Raw genomic sequence first — 18,128 nt, 5'->3', positions numbered from 1 at the left:
TATCTAAAATGTAATAGCGGGTATATTATACAGCACTTAAAAGAAACAAGCTATTCATGAAAAGATAGGAAGGAAGATTAAATGCATATTAGTAAATGAAATAAGCCAATCTGAAAAGCCTGTATTCTGGAAAAAGTAAAACTATGCATACAGGAAAAAAGATCAGTGATTGCCAGGAGTTTGGCAAGGGTGCAGATGGTAGTCGAAGAGATGAATCGGTGGAGCCCAGAGGATTTTTTTGGCCAGTGAAACCAGTACAACACCGTAATGATGGATACATGCCATTATACATGTCTAAACCCACAGAATGTACAACAGCAAGAATGAACCCTAAGGTAACTGTGGACTCTGAGTGATTCTGATGTGCTATTATGGGTTTTTCAATTGTAACAAATGTACCACTCTTGCGGGAGAAGCTCATAATAGAGAAATCTATACACGTGTGGAGACAGGGGATATATGAGAAATCTCTGTATATTGTCTCAATTTTAACCTAAAACTGCTCTTAAAAAAATGAAGTCTTAAAAAAGAAAATAAATAAATAAAATAATAGTGCTCCTCATTTTCTCTTCACTAGGTTATGAAAATATAAATGTCTCAGACAATGTTTTGGAAAATAAAAAGCCAAAGGAAGCCACTCGGGAGGAATGGAGTTACAAAAAGGAAAAGTTACTTTATCCTTTGGAAGATAAATGTGTTAGCAAATATCATACACCACTGATTAAAACAGAAGGATCTCTGGGAAAAGTGGCAGAAGATACAAGTTTGCAGAGTCTAGATCCCTCAACCAAGCCATCAGAGTGGAAAGGTGAAGTTGTGGGGAATGATAAGCCAACCACAAATGATTATTATTCAGAAAATTTTAAAGGTCAAGAAGGAAAATCACAGGCACTGTGTATTCCAGGCAATGCTTATTTCTCAAGGATGGTTAAGAGAGATGGACCTTCTGCATGTGGTACTTTCTCTGAGCATGACAGCAGTTTAGACCCAGGAGACCATGAAGATGGCACAAACTCTATTCTTCCCATAAAAGATGGAGAAGCCACAACCGGCGAGTATGCTACGAATTTAGCAGAATCTGTGCTGCAAGACGCATTTATTCGATTATCTCAGTCTCAGCCTACGCTACCCCAGGACTCTGCAGTCAGTGTTTCTCTAGGAAGCGCACTGCTCCCCAGTGGTTGCTCCACAGAAGATATCGTGGTCCCTCGGTCATGGAATGAACTCCCCAAAATTGTCATTGTTCAGAGTTCAGAAGGTAGCGTTGCTGGCCCTGAGCCAGGTATCTCCTCACGGCCCAAGACACAAGTCTCAGTTGAAACTTCAGGCATCCTCTCTGGAGAGAACTCCAGCAAACGCTCCCAGAGTGCTCTAGAAGTAGCATTAGCTTGTGCAGCCACTGTGATTGGAACCATCTCCAGTCCACAGGCCACAGAAAGATTCAAAATGGAGCAAGAATCCCTGGTTTCAAACCGTCCACTGGAAGGAAATGAACCGGTGCAAACTCAGTCATCTCAAGTATTCAAGGAACACTCCATCAGCAAATATTCCTTTCCATCTGCTCTGTGTGGCATGACTCAGGTGGCAAGTGCTGTTGCTGTCTGTGGCCTGGGTGAAGCAGGAGAGGTGAAGTGCCCTGTGGCTTCAAGTGGCTTCTTGTCTGCAGTTGAGGTTTCTGCAGCAGTCCCCCCACTTTGTGGTTCAGTGACCGGGAAGAGCATGGAGCTGTGGAATGAAGCCATTGCGGAGGCATTGCTCAAGGAGGCCACTCTGGTCTTAACAAGACCTGATGCCTACAGCAGCATTGGAGACCTCATGGAATCAATGAATAGGAGAATCACAGAAACTGTTTCAAAGCCTCAGACCTTGTGCTCAGAAAATGTCCCTGGGAATGAACTGGCACAGACCCTGTCTAATGTTATCCTGAAGCATTCCATTGACGAAGTTCACCAGAAAAATAAAATAATCGACCCCAGCAATGGCAGGCACTCATCTGAAACCCTGGACACCTTAATGGAAAGTACAAATCAGCTGCTCTTCAATGTGATGTGCTTCACTTTCAAGAAGATGAGCCACCTTGCACAGCTTGGTGAATGTCCCACCATCCTTTCTAAGGAGACCATCAGAGGGAGGGAAACCGAACTAGACTTCCAGCCGACTGATCAGCCCACTTGTCAAGCATGGACAAAAGCCACTGACTACTCCAGCAGCCATCCACTTAGCAACCTGCAGAGCACCAGTCTTGTTATCAATGATCTTGTAGATGGTGAGCATCCCAGGCAAAAGAGCAAGAGCCCAGAGAAGCCAGGCCTCTTCCAGAACCCCACACTGCAAGCTGAATTGTCCTGTATTCCCAGAGAATCTGTTAAAACATCCCCCAAGGAAATATATCTGAAGGGAATGGTGGAAGAGGATACAAAAAACCCTCATCAACAATCCAGTCACAATGAGAATGAATGCAGAGCCCCTTCAGAGGGAGAAATGACACCGACCGTCGGCAAGTACATCAGTTCCCAGGACGTTGAGGACAGCATCAATCCAAAAGCTCCAGAAAAGTACAATTGTGCCTCACCTCTAAACAATGAAGTTCAAGGTAACCTGTCTTTGTTAGGGAACGATTTGCTGCTTCCTGCTCAATCCCTGCTACCGGCAAAACACCCAGACATATACTGCATTGCAGACTTTGCAGCAGAATTAGCAGAGACCATTGTTTCCATGGCAACTGAAATAGCAGCGATTTGCCTTGACAACTCCAACGGAAAACAACCCTGGTTCTGTGCATGGAAAAGAGGGAATGAGTTTCTGGTTACCCCCAACGTATCCTGCCGATCCTTGAAGAGGAAGAAAGAGAGCCAGGCCGGTGGGGCCACTGTGAGGAAACACAAGCCACCACGACTCAGCGAGATCAAGAGGAAAACAGATGAGTACCCGGAACTTAAAGAGAAGCTGATGAACAGGGTTGTGGACGAGTCGATGAACCTTGAGGACGTCCCAGATTCTGTAAATACTTTTGCAGACGAAGTGGCAGCCAAGATAGTGAACCTCACAGAGTTCTGTATGGTGGACGGTGTCTGGCAAGCCCAGAGCTATCCTCGGAGTCGGTTACTCAGTGGAGACAGGTGGAACCGGCTGAAGGCCTCCAGCTGTGAGAGCATTCCAGAGGAGGACTCTAACGCCGGGGCGTATGTGAATAGCCTGGGTTTAATGAGTACCCTAAGCCAGCCAGTTAGCAGGGCCAGCTCCGTCTCCAAGCAGTCGAGCTGTGAGAGCATCACCGATGAGTTTTCCAGGTTCATGGTGAACCAGATGGAAAATGAAGGAAGAGGGTTTGAGTTACTGCTGGATTACTATGCAGGCAAGAATGCCAGCAGTATTCTGAACTCGGCTATGCAGCAGGCCTGCCGGAAAAATGACCACCTCAGCGTGAGGCCAAGCTGTCCCTCAAAGCAGTCCAGCACCGAGAGCATCACCGAGGAGTTCTATAGGTACATGTTGAGGGACATTGAACGAGAGAACAAAGACGGCGCCTCCTCCGGACGAAGCAGCCAGGACTGGACGACTGGCTTGCTGTCACCTTCTCCGAGATCCCCGGTGTGTTACAGACAGTCATCCATGCCCAACAGCAGATCCCTGGGTGCCAGGCTGACGGTGAACGTGCCCATCAAAGCCAACTCCTTAGATGGCTTTGCTCGAAACAGCCAGCAAGATTTCCTCAGCGTACAGCAGGTCAGTAGCGCTTCCTCATCGGGTCTCTGCAAATCTGACTCTTGCTTGTATCGGAGAGGTGGGGCCGACCAGATCACAGACATGTTAATTCACGAGACATGGGCAAACTCAATCGAAGCCCTCATGCGGAAGAACAAAATTATAGTGGACGACGCCCGGGCAGCTGATGCTGAGCCTGCTTCCGGTGGCTCTACCTTGCAGGTGGAGAAGTGTGCAAGCAGATTGGCTTCGAGTAGAGTGCAAAGCGGGCCAGCTCTGCTTGTTCAGGAGCCTGTTGATTACCCGAGGAAAAACTCCATTACTGAAAGCAAACATCCCCCAATGTCGTCTCCAAGCAAAGCTGCGCCTCTTGCAAATCACAACAGTTTAGATTCTAGAAAGGAAACTTCCTCGTGCCAGGATGCTGTCCTTCTAAGCCACACCAGGCGATCACTTTGCTCAAGGGAAGTGCCTTTAATTCAGATTGAAATAGATCAGAGAGAAGAATGTGTTGGAGAACCTGAACACGTCCTTTCCAAACGCAGCCCCCTAGAGGAAGCAGAAGAGTGTTTGAAAGAAGAAAAGGTCCCACATGTGGCGAGGGGTGAAGACACTACTGTGAATTCCTGCCGAAACCCTAGGTGAGTCAATGACCTCTTAGATGAGATAGGGTGCGTGGGACTGGAGTTTGCATCTTAATTAGTATTTATTCTAAATCTTAGGGACTTACTGATGCAAGAACTGAATTTCTGAGATAGTAATTGACTTCCCTGGGTTACTATGCACTTGTAATAGAAAGATGGAAGGTTTTTTTTTTTTAAATCTCTAAAACAAATTCGATTTATGTATATAACAGAAGAAATGAGGTATCATTCTCCCCATTACAATTAATCTCCCATAGAATGCTACCTTCTGAAATTAACTCATGGCAGTTTTCAAGCAAAATAAGAAAATTACATCAACTTGTCCATTTGAAAACAGTTAAATGTAAATAAATTTTAATATTGGAATCTGACATTAAATATTTTGGTATCATTTTTCTCCAGGGTCTCTCAAGTTTTTCTTTTTTGTCTTATTCTAAAGGTCTTTGCAAGGACACCATGTCTCACAGTGCTGGCCCTTTAGATGCATGATATACCATGGTAGCATAAGTGCAAAACAACATCATCAGCCTTAGAAGTTTGAGAGCTGAATCTTTTTCCAAAACATAAGGACTAAGTATTGAATATATTTTTCTTTGTGGAGAAATATAAAGAATTGTTATGGAACATGATCTCCACTAAATAACCTTGAAACCATACTCTAAGCAATTTTGCTGATCTCTGCCTCAGTTTACTCACCTGTTGGGGGGGAATAATAGTAATAATTACATCATAAGAAGATTCTTAAGGTTTAAATAAAGAAATGTACACAAGCCCTTACCTCAGTGCCTAGGCCATTATAAACACTCAATAAATGTTTACTTTATGGTTGTTGTTGTTTGGGGTTAAGGTATATGGTTGCCTTTATTCCAGGAGATCTTTTGCCCAAGAGAAACCTGTTATGAATGGCATGAGAATTTTATTAAAACTACAGAATTCTCAGGATTTGCAAAATGGGAAATTAGTTATACTTAGATCACATTTTCTAAGCTCAGAGTTGTTATCAGGGGATTTGACATGTCAAAATAGCTAAACATGGAACTCAATTCCCTGTGAAAGACTTCCTACCCTCTTATACACAAGAGAGAGGGAAATGATACAGGCACTCTTGACTGTTTGGAAGTGGGGAGGTGTCATGTCCTGAAGATATTTTTAGGCTATGCTCTGAGGGACATTTTCATAATTCTTACTAAAAACTTCATAAAATCTCAACATGATGAAATAAAAATCACATTCTTACTTTTTTACTTTTTTGTTATTTGAAACAGAATTCAGAATTCATCATGGCAGGCCCAAATAGAAATACCTATTGTATTTTAGGCTAGCACATTTGTCCAGGTACCAAATTATATCAATTATAAAGAGCTTAAGGGTGATTTAGGATAACCCAGTTCTTGATTTGGGGGAAAATATTATCCTACTGGTGAGCAGCGATGTGTTCTTAACTCAGCCACCTTCTCTGAGATTTTTGAAAAGCAATTACCTAACTTTTTGATAATTTGAGACCACAGGTATAAACACCAAACTGAGAATTTTGAGCATTCACATGTTGCACTCACAGACCTAACATAGAATTTTTAGAAATATATTTTATGTCGTGTATTCATTTATACTTGCTTCAAGAAAAATAATTATTCATCCAACAAATATTTGCATGCTCACCTGTGATACACACTGCCCTTGGGGCTGCAAGCACAGAAGAAAATAGAGATTTGGTGTCTGTTTCCATGGCTCCTACACACCAGTGCGAGAGACAGACAAGATGCATGGAAAAACCCTTTGGAAAAAGTGTGTGATGTAGAGTGTGATGAGAGGAGAATAAAAAGAGTAATGTGGTAGAGAGTTACCTTTTGGGGGAAGTGGCCCCTTAAGACAGGATGTTGGCATTTGAGATGAGACCTAAAGGAAGAGAGAAAGGGTGCCAACGAAATGAAGAATTGAACTGAAGGACTTGTATCTCTAGCATTATGGTGTTCTAGCTAGAAACTAGTCCACCCACCAGAAAAAGGACATGATAAGAAAACGTATCTTTCTGAGTAGAGCTCAGAGTAGAAGAGAAATTCCCCTGAGCATTTATAAACACAGCTTGCCTTAATGCATGTTTGGGGATCTAATTTGCACCATCTGTGTGATGTAGGAAACCACAAACTGGTAAATTACCTTAAAGCAATCTTAGGTTAACAACACTGTGAGACCTTGGCAGAGGCAAAAATAAATCTCTTGATATTTAATCCCAAGTCTCAAAGGATTTCGATAGATAATGCCTATCAAATATAGGCTCAGAACTTCAAATTTCAAGATACACCGGAATCAAGGCACTATAAGAAAGACTCACAAATATCAAAGTAGAATTATCGCTAGCAAAGATTGCAGATGTGGGGATACTCAGATAGACAATATAACATATTTTAAATATTTGAAAAATTAAGGTATACAAAACAGGAGTGGGAAAAACTGCAATCAAAATAGAATGAGGTAGAGTTAAAAGTCAGTTAAATACTACAAGAGATAAGTATAATCATTGAAATTAAACATTGCTAGATATAAACATAATTATTTAAAATTAGATTATTGGAATCAAAACTTTAATGGCATATCTGCAGAGAAAACTATAACAAAAGATAAATGTGAAAGGACTACTGTTTCCACCCATGATGGAGTAATTGAAGCTGAACTTGTTATCCCTCTGTAAATAACTAGAAAAGTGGACAAAATATATGAAACAACTGTTGTCAGACATTTCACAACAAGCAGCATTCTGAGATAAGGAAAACAAACATGGTGAGCTTTTTTTTTTTTTTTTTTTTTTTTTTTTTGCGGTACGCGGGCCTCTCACCATTGTGGTCTCTCCCATTGCGGAGCATAGGCTCCGGACGCGCAGGCTCAGTGGCCATGGCTCACAGGCCCAGCAGCTCCACGGCATGTGGGATCTTCCCGGACTGGGACACGAACCCTCGTCCCTTGCATCGGCAGGCGGACTCTCAAACACTGTGCCACCAGGGAAGCCCCTAGGGAAGCCCCTAGGGAAGCCCCTAGGGAAGCCCCTGGATTTCCTTTTCAGACAGCAGTGCAAAGAGAACAAATCTGAGCAGAACTCAGTGGTCACTCAGTTGAAGATTCAGAGATTGGAGGGCGCTATCAGAGAAAGAATGCCAGAAGTCTGTAGAGGGCTCCCCTCGAGTCTGTTACTGAACCCTAAGTCATGCATGTATAGATGAAACCCCATGAAGCTAGAAAGCTGTAAGCTAAACAATGCCACAAGCTCACACAGGACTAGGAAAAGTTTAGTTCCAACCAGCCACAGTGGAGAAACCATGTTAAACACATGCAGGATTTAGCAGAGACCCTGAAAGAAATCATACCGTAGAATTAGGGCTAAACTATCCCTGAAAAATAAAAACTGATCTAAACTTGCCCTAACAAAACTTGAAGAGAAGCATTGAAAAATCAGGCTGAACTGAAGCTAATTTAACCTAGAATGAGTCCAATAGTCTTTAAAGAAAGACAACAAAATTCAGCACTCAACAACATAAAAAGCTGAAAGATTTTACACATTCAAAGAAGCAGAAAAATGTCACCCATAACTGAGACAATAATTATTCAATATAAATATACCTAGAAATTACAGAGATGATTAAATTAACCAACAAAGACTTTAAATAACTATTATAAATATGCTTCAAAATTTAAAGTACACATGATTATGAAAGTTGATGAAAATAAACTTATAAATCAGGAAGTACAATGAACTCTAAGCAGAACAGACAAAAAGAAAACCACGTCAGTGTACATCACAATCAAATTATTAAAAACCAGTGATAAAGGAATAGTCTTAAAAGCAGCCTAAGGAAGAAGAAAACTTACATACTGGAGAACAAAAATAAAAGTTGTAAAAAATTAAAAAAATTTAAAAATTAAAAAAAAAAAGTTGCAGCTTTCTACTGCAAAAAAATATAAACTAAAAGACAAACAATGACATCTTTACTGTGCTGAAGGAAAAACATAACTCCCAACCTAGTGCTTTTTACCTAGTAAAAAATAAAGGCTATTCATGAATAGGAAGACTCAATATTGTCAAGATGCCAATTCTTTCTAATCTGATCTAAAGATTCAATGCAGTCCCATTCAAAATCCCAGCAATTTATTTTGTGGATGTTGATAAAATGATTCTAAAGTTTATGCAGAGAGGCAGAAGACCCAGAATAACCAGAATATTAAAGGAGAAAAACAAAATCAGGCTGACACTACCTGATATCAAGACTTACTACAAAGCTTACAGTAATTAAGGCTGTGATACTGGGGCTTCCCTGGTGGCGCAGTGGTTGAGGGTCCGCCTGCCGATGCAGGGGACGTGGGTTTGTGCCCCAGTCTGGGAGGATCTCACATGCCGTGGAGCAGCTAGGCCCGTGAGCCATGGCCGCTGAGCCTGCGCGTCCGGAGCCTGTGCTCTGCAACGGGAGAGGCCACAACAGTGAGAGGCCCATGTAGCAAAAAAAAAAAAAAAAAAAAAAAAATCTGTGATACTGGTAAAAGGGTAAATAAATAGGTCAGTGGAACAGAATACAGAGCTCAGAGACAGACCCACACAAATATAGTCAACTGATCTTTGGTAAAAGATCAAAGGCAATACAACAGAAAATAGATCGTTTTTTCAACAAATAGTGCTGGAACAACTGGACATCTACATGCAAAGAATGAATCTAGACACAACTCTAACACCATTAGCAAAAATTAACTCAAAATAGATCATAGACCTATATGTAAAAGGCAAAACTATACAACTCCTAGAAAGGAACGTAAGAGAAAATTTAGGTTACCTTGGTTTTGGCAATGACTTTTTAGATATAACACCAAAGATATGACCTATAGAAATAATTGATAAACTGGACTTCATTAAAATTAGAAACTTGTTGTTGGTGAAAGACACTGTCAAGGAGACCAGAAGACAACCTGTGGACTGGGAGAAAATGTTCCCCAAGACCATCTCTGACAAAGGACTGTCATCCAAAATTTACAGTGGCAAAAGGCTTGAACAGAATCCCCATCAAAGAAGATATACAGATGGCAAATAAGCATATGAAAAGATGCTCAATATCATATGTCATTAGGCAATTGCAAATTAAAACAAAAATAAGATATGACTACACACCTATGAGAATGGCCAAAATCCAAAACACTGACAACACAAAATGCTGGTGAGTATGTGAAGTAACAGGGACTCACAGTCATTGCTGGTGGGGATGCAAAAATGGTACCGCTACTGTGGATTACAGTCTGGCTGTTTCTTACAAAAATAAACATACTCTTACTATATGATCCAGCAATCATGATTCTTGGTATTTACCCAAATGAGTTGAAAATGTATGTCCACACAAAACACCTGCACACAAGATTTCGTAGCAGGTTTATTCATAATTGCCAAAACTTGGGAACAACCAAGACCTCCTTGAGTAGTTCAATAGATGAATAAACTCTGGAACATCCAGACAATGGAATGTTATCCAGCACTAAAAATAAATAAGCTATTAAGCCATGAAAAGACATAGGGGAAACTTAAATGCACATTATTAAGTGAAAGAATCCAATGTGAAAAAGCTACATACTATAAGATTCCAACTATATGACGTTCTGGGAAAAGGTAAAACTGTGGAGCCAGTGAAAAGATCAGTGGCTGCGAGGGGTTTAGGAGGGAGGAAAGGATGAATAGGTAGAGCACAGAGGATTTTTAAGGCAGTGAATCTATTCTGTATGATACTATAATGGTAGATATGTGTCATTATACATTTGTCCAAATCTATAAAATGTACAACACCAAAGTGAACCCTAATGTAAATGGTGGACTTTGGGTGAAAATGGTGCATTGATTTCGGTTTATTAATTGTGACAAATGCACCATTGGTACAGGATGTTGATAGTGGGAGAGGATATTATGTACGCGTGTGGGCAGGGGACATGGAAACTCTCTGTTCTTTCTGCTTAACTTTACTGTTAACCTAAAACTGCTTGAAAAAAATAATAAAGCCTGTTTTAAAAAATAAAGCTAACTAGTAATTTTTATACAACAGAATTTTAGAGAATATGCCAATAGGAGATTTGCACAATAAGAAGTGTTAGCGGAAGTTCTTAGGCTGAAGGAAAATAATGCTGATTGGAACTTGGTTGTACACAAAGAAACAAAGAGTCCCACGAATAGTAAATCCAAAATATTTTGTTAATTTTAAAATTTCTTTAAGAGATAATTATTTAAAACAAAAAATATTGCTTTATGACATAAGGGACTGAAATATATGTCAATTATGGCACAAAGGATAGGAAGAGCAAATGGAAGTGTAAAAGTCTTCCTTTCTAAGTGAATTTGTATAATGCAATCTGAAAATTGACTGTAACGAATTGACGATGCATACTGTAAACCCTGAGATAACTACTAAAAGAGTAAAACAAAAAGCCAATAAGTCAATACTGGAGATAAAATGGAATGGTAGAAATTACTTAGTTAATCCAGAGAAATGCAGGAAAAGAGGGAAAAAGTAACAAAGAATAAATGGGACCGATAGAAATAGATAATAATTTAAACCCAGGCATATTGATAATTACATTAATTTTTTAATGATCAAAACACTCCAATAAGAAGCAGAGATTGTCAGGTGGAATAAAAAGGCAAAATCCTACCATAAACCATCTATAAGAAATGTGTTTCTAATATAAAATAACCGATAGGTTAGAAGTAAAAGAATGGAAAAAGAAATATCATAACAATGATGGAGTAGCTATATTAACATCAGATAGAATCAACTTCAGGATAAGGAATTTTGCCAGGGGAATTTTATCAGGAGTAAAGAGGGATATTTTATAATGATAGAGGGGCCAATTCATCACGAAGACATGGAAAATGTAATCACCTAAATAATAGAACTCCAAACTACATGAAACAAAATCTGATCGAGCTGGAAGGAGAAATAGACAAATCCACTGTTACAGTTGGAAATTTCACACTCTTCTCTCAGTAACTGATAGAATAGTAGACAGAAAGTCAATAAGGATATACTACAAGACTAGAGTAACATTCTCAATCAACTTGACCTAATTAACATGTATTAAGGACGCCACCAAATGGCAAAATATACATTTTTTTTCAAGTACACTTGAAACATTCACCAAGATGGACCATTAGGCCATAAAACAAGTCTTAATAAATTTAAAAAGAATTAAACTCATATAGAATATGTTGTCTGACCACATGGAATTAAAATAAAAATCAATAACAAAAAGATGCCTGGGAAATCCACACCCCCCCCAAAATTTGAAAATATTCCTAAATTATAAGGTGGTCAAAGAATGTCACAAGGGAAATTAAAATAAATTTTTAATTAAATGAAAAGGAAAACATACCATATAAAAATTTATGTATACAGCTAAAGTGCTTAGGAAAGAAATTTATCTTTATTTTTTATTATTTTTTTATTTGTTTAACATCTTTATTCATGTATCATTGCTTTACAATGGTGTGTTAGTTTCTGCTGTACAACAAAGTGAATCAGCTATATGTATACATATATCCCCATATCCCCTCCCTCTTGCATCTCCCTCCCACCCTCCCTCTAGGTGGTCACAAAGCACTGAGCTGATCTCCCTGTGCTATGTGGCTGCTTCCCACTAGCTACCTGTTTTACATTTGGTAGTATACGTAAGACTATGCCACTCTCTCACTTCATCCCAGCTTACCTTTCCCCCTCCCCGTGTCCTCAAGTCCATTTTCTACGTCTGTGTCTTTATTCCTGTCCTGTCTCTACGTTCTTCAGAACTGTTTTATTTTTAGATTCCATATATATGTGTTAGCATACGGCATTTGTTTTTCTCTTTCTGACTTACTTCACTCTGTATGACAGACTCTATGTCCATCCACCTCACTACAAATAACTCAATTTCAGTTATTTTTATGGCTGAGTAATATTCCACTGTGCATATGTGCCACATCTTCTTTATCCATTCATCTGTTGATGGACACTTAGGTTGCTTCCATGTCCTGGCTATTGTAAATAGTGCCGCAATGAACACTGTGGTACGTGACTCTCTTTCAATTGTGGTTTTCTCAGGGTATATGCCCAGTAGTGGGATTGCTGGGTCATATGGTAGTTCTATTTTTAGTTTTTTAAGGAACCTCCAAACTGTTCTCCATAGTGGCTGTATTGATTTACATTCCCACCAACAGTGCAAGAGGGTTCCCTTTTCTCCACAGCCTCTCCAGCATTTATTGTTTGTCGATTTTTTGATGATGGCCATTCTGACCGGTGTGAGGTGACACCTCATTGTAGTTTTGATTTGCATTTCTTTGATGATTAGTGATGTTGAGCATTCCTTCATGTGCTTGTTGGCAATCTTATATCTTCTTTGGAGAAATGTCTATTTAGTTCTTCTGCCCATTTTTGGATTGGGTTGTTTGTATTTTTGTTATTGAGTTGCATGAGCTGCTTGTAATTTCTGGAGATTAATCCTTTGTCAGTTGCTTCATTTGCAAATATTTTCTCCCATTCTGAGGGTTGTTTTCGTCTTGTTTATGGTTTGCTTTGCTGTGCAAAAGCTTTGAAGTTTCATTAGGTCCCATTTGTTTATTTTTGTTTTTATTTCCATTGTTCTAGGAGGTGGGTCAAAAGGATCTTGCTGTGATTTATGTCATAGAGTGTTCTGCCTATGTTTTCCTCTAAGAGTTTGATAGTGTCTGGCCTTACATTAAGTCTTTAATCCATTTTGAGTTTATTTTTGTGTATGGTGTTAGGAGTGTTCTAATTTCATTCTTTTACAGTTTTCCCATCACCACTTATTGAAGAGGTTATCTTTTCTCCATTGTATATTCTTGCCTCCTTTATCAAAGATAAGGTGACCATATGTGCGTGGGTTTATCTCTGGGCATTCTATCCTGTTCCATTGACCTATATTTCTGTTTTTGTGCCAGCACTCTACTGTCTTGATTAATGCAGCTTTGTAGTATAGTTGAAGTCAGGGAGCCTGATTCCTCCAGCTCCATTTTTCTTTCTCAAGATTGCTTTGGCTATTTGGGGTCTTTTGTGTTTACATACAAATTGTGAATTTTTTTGTTCTAGTTCTGTGAAAAATGCCATTGGTAGTTTGATAGGGATTGCATCGAATCTGTTGATTGCTTTGGGTAGTATAGTCATTTTCACAATGTTGAGTCTTCCAATCCAAGAGCATGGTATATCTCTCCATCTGTTTGTACCATCTTTAATTTCTTTCATCAGTGTCTATAGTTTTCTGCATACAGGTCTTCTGTCTCCTTAAGTAGGTTTTTTTCCTAGGTATTTTATTCTTTCTGTTACAGTGGTAAATGGGAGTGTTTCCTTAATTTGTCTTTCAGATTTTTCATCATTAGTATATAGGAATGCAAGATATTTCTGTGCATTAAGTTTGTATCCTGCTACTTTACCAAGTTCGTTGATTGGCTCTACTAGTTTTCTGGTAGCATCTTTAGGATTCTCTATGTATAGCATCATGTCATCTGAAAATAGGGACAGCTTTACTTCTTCTTTTCCAATTTGGATTCCTTTTATTTCTTTTTCTTCTCTGATTGCTGCAGCAAAAACTTCCAAAACTATGTTGAATAATAGTGGTGAGAGTGAACAACCTTGTCTTGTTCCTGATCTTAGTGGAAATGGTTTCAGTTTTTCACCATTGAGAACAATGTTGGCTGTGGGTTTTTCATATATGGCCTTTATTTTGTTGAGGTAGGTTCCCTCTATGCCTGCTTTCTGGAGGGTTTTTATCATAAATGGGTGTTGAATTTTGTGGAAAGATTTTTCTTCATCTATTGAGATGATCATAGGTTTTTCTCCTTCAATTTTTAATATGGTTTATCACATTGATTGATTTGCGTATATTGAAGAATCCTTGCATTCCTGTGATAAACCCCACTTGAGCATGGTGTATGATCCTTTTAATGTGCTGTTGGATTCTGTTTGCTAGGGTTTTGGTGAGGATGTTTGCGTCTATGTTCATCAGTGATATTGGCCTTTAGTTTTCTTTCTTTGTGATATCTTTGTCTGGTTTTGGATTCAGGGTGATGGTGGCCTCATAGAATGAGTTTGGGAGTGTTCCTCCCTCTGCTATATTTTGGAAGAATTTGAGAAGGATAGGTGTTGGCTCTTCTCTAAATGTTTGATAGAATTCACCTGTGAAGCCATCTGGTCCTGGGCTTTTGTTTGTTGGAAGCTTTTTAATCACTGTCTCAAATTTAGTGCTTGTGAGTGGTCTGTTTTTATTTTCTGTTTCCTCCTGGTTCAGTCTGGGGAAAATGAACAAACCTATAAATTTCTCTCAAAAGAAAATGGAAACTAGTGTTTTAGATATAATCACTATTCATTCTGAATCCCTAGTTATGTGACATGGGATATGAGATTTACTGTAAATAGAGTGGGAAATTGAGATAAAATAAAATATACTGACAGATTCAATTTTAAGCTGGATGTTTAATGTCAATCACTGAGATTTAACTTCTGATTTAGTAAGAAATATCCTATAATGATTTTTTTTTAATAACGTAAGGTCCTAATTCAGTAAGGAATTAGTCCAGGAAAGTAGTTTTTAACCAAGTAAGCCAATGGTTTAGGAGCCCTCCCCTTTGTGCTGAGTACTTGCCTCATTTCCACTTTGGGGAATATGTATATTGTTTCTATTTGTCGTCAGTGAACTAACTTATCTTTCATTTGATTTTAGTTAAATTCAGTGAATGTTCCTTTGGCTACATCCATTCTTCCCCTTTCTATCTGCTCAATTTAGAAAAATCTCAACATTTTTGAAAGAAAAATCAAGCTTATTAAGGATCTCTTTTCACCAAATGTTAGCAACAGATCACACTAGAAACAGCCACACCTCAAAACCACACCTGTACAGATGCTTTGAGAAGGAATCTTAGGGACAAGATTTGGTGTGCTATTACCTATGTAATTCATTCACATATCAAGGGGATATTTAATCACACCAAAAAAATTATACATTTGAAACTCTACACTCTATACTAGAACTCATTTGAACAAATATTGTAAAAAGTACAACCATTTATGGAGAAAGGATAACAGTACTAATTCTAAGATTGAGGAAAATTATGTAGATCTTTCTGTAACCGATCAAGTGTTTTACATAAAAGTGATCAAGTGTCTTAAGCTGTATTTCCTGGGAACAGACCTTGAGAAGGAGAGTTCAGGCAAATATATATAATTTTTTAAGGAGTGCTCGCCAGAGAAAAGTGTACATACATGGGTAAGAAGGAAGGAAAGACAAGAGTGGACAGAGGGAGATGGTCCCCCCCAAATATGTTTGCACCTGAGGGCACAGCGCATCCTATAGGATACCCTGAAGCTGGGATGGTCTGTCATGTTTAGTGCAAATTGAGGTAAGGGTGGACTTTTGTATCTCTGTGTCAGCTGGTCATTGGGGTGCTCACTGGGATAGGGTATAACCCTGGCAAGGCAATTCCCAATCTGAGGACAGCTTTCAGTGTGGACTGGCAGCTGCCATTACTCTCTACAGCCTCTACACAAGGGCCAAGAAAAGCATTCCAGTCTCCACTCACCGAGTTACCATATTTTTCACTGTCAACTGAGAAATACACTCTTGCTTTTTGTTTAATTAATGTCCTTCTCTTTATGCTGTTAGGTTTTGATGAGCCTATGGAGAAAAGTCTCCATGAATCTGTTCACATTTCTGTACATTTGGCTTTCTGAGCAAAGAGCACTGGCACCTGGACTGAAGGTTGATCAAATACTAACCCTGAAGATAGAGGCTTCTAAAGAGATACAGTGATTCATTTCCCTGGAGCTGTTTACATTCCAGGGTAGTGACATCTCCTCCTCTCCACAGAAAAGATTTGAATGTGTTTATAATCTAGAGCAAAGTGCTCTCTCTTCCATCGTCTCTCTCTCTCTCTCTCCCTTCTCTCCCTGGAGAAAAAGAGAGGCATATGTGTCCAGGCATGATAATTTTGAGGTTCCTCTCCTGTGGTGCAAACCTCACTAAAGGTGCAGTGAGCAGTAGGGAATTGGGGCACAGAGAATGAGTGCAAGCTGCTCTGTGAGAAAAGAAATGGTCTGATCTCTAATCCAGAGCACTTGTGTGTGTGGGTGTGTATCACTGTGCCAGGCAAACAAATGGAAAGTCAAGCTTATTAAAAACCTGCTTTCACCAAGTGTTAGCAATAGAGTGTGATAGAAACTGCCACACCTCAATACCGTAGTTATTCAGAATGCCGTTAGCTTGCAAGAAAGATCTTTCTCAGATCTTTCCACATAAGACTTAAGAGGTAGGGCTATCTAAATTTGAATATGGTTGTACTTATGAAGCTAGGCAATTTTAACAATAACATATTCATCTAAAAAATATTTAGTGTGTTCACAGCTCTACTCCAAATACATAAAAAGCTATAAAAGCTCTTAATAATGTATGGTATATACACTAGACTGCAAACTAGGAAGCATTAAGTGCTACCGAAAAGAAAGAAAGACAGACTAATTGCTTTGATCATTCAAGAGAGAGATGGCCCTAGTGAGGGAGATTAAGGACGACTTCAGGGAGGTGAGAGCATCTTGGCTAAGGAATGGTAAGAAACAAGGATCAGGAAAGAATGTTATTAGACATATGATTCTTAATGAATTATATGATTTACTAATAAAGAATAATATATACTTACATACCAAGCACTAAGATAAATGCATTAAATGATTTTATTTTCTAGCTTATTTCTTCCAAAAACCATTATGAGGTTAGTATTCTTATTTTTCTTGGAAAGTTTTATTAACTTGTGCAAGTTGAATAGACGACACGTGGTAGAAGTGGAAGCTACAGCACTGGACTGCAGGAACAGTGCTCAAAGCACACTGGTCTCCAGCATTTTGTCAGAGGAAGCAACTGGGCAAAGGTCAAGAGGCAGGAAACTTATGGCACATTTGAGGAGCAGCAGAGCGTCTGGTTTTACTCAGTAATGAACTAGAGTCAGACAGATAAAACTGGATAGGCAAGGCAAGACCGTGAAGGAAAGAGTTTAGCTTTAGGAAGTTCTTGCAGGTTTTTGACAAGAAAGGCCAAAGATATGCCTTGAGAACATTAATTAACATTAACCTGGCATATTCCAAATCCAAATTCTAGAAATTTAGAAAGACCTAAATTAACATAACTACCTGAGCACAGAGACAGAGATAAGTATGTGAGAGAAACTTTAGAGATGGAAATGAAAAACATAGCAAATGATTGAATGTAAAGGTCAAGGAGAAGTCAGAAGTTTTCTGCAAGATTTTAAGCCCAGACACTCAGAAAAGTCAATGAAATAAGAAACACAGGAAGAGGATGGGAGGGCAATTAGAATTTGTTTTATATAGATTGATTCTGAGATGTTAGTGAGACAGATTGGAGATGCTCTGAAGACCAACAGAGGAAAAGAGCCCCAGAATCAGGAAGAGGGACACTGCCTTGAGCTCAGATTTGGAAGCTATTTTCACAGGCCGAATAGATGAGACTGCTTGTGGACAGACTGGAAAGGAGGGCAGTGAATCAATCAGAGCTGGCTATACTATGTTTAAAGGACATTCCGGCATGGAGTGTCCAGAAAGGCAGAAATTCATGGGAAGCCAACGAGGAAAGGTTTCAAAGAAAAAAGCTTGTCAGATCAAAGGTTAAATGCTTGATATAAAAAGGTACTCATCCAGAAAAGTGATGCTGATATAAATCAGAGGTTTCAGAGGGAGAGGATGGGATAAAAAAAAAAAAAAAAAAAAAAAAAAA

The 18,128-nt window shown here is 39.1% G+C and overlaps 1 protein-coding gene across 1 annotated transcript in view; it reads left to right on the top strand.

Annotated features, from left to right (window-relative positions):
- The window catches only part of SPHKAP (SPHK1 interactor, AKAP domain containing), a 98,016-nt gene that overhangs the window by 66,575 nt on the left and 13,313 nt on the right, over window positions 1-18,128 (top strand). The window contains exon 6 of the mRNA XM_007453270.1: window positions 578-4,346. Within this exon, the coding sequence (XP_007453332.1) occupies window positions 578-4,346 (3,769 nt within the window). The remainder of the gene's footprint in view (window positions 1-577; window positions 4,347-18,128) is intronic.

This window comes from Lipotes vexillifer, unplaced genomic scaffold (genome assembly GCF_000442215.2).
Source record: "Lipotes vexillifer unplaced genomic scaffold, Lipotes_vexillifer_v1.1 scaffold471, whole genome shotgun sequence".
NCBI classification, from domain to species: domain Eukaryota; kingdom Metazoa; phylum Chordata; class Mammalia; order Artiodactyla; family Lipotidae; genus Lipotes; species Lipotes vexillifer.
Note: the sequence above shows the minus strand (reverse complement) of the source record. Positions and strands in the feature narration are given on the sequence as shown.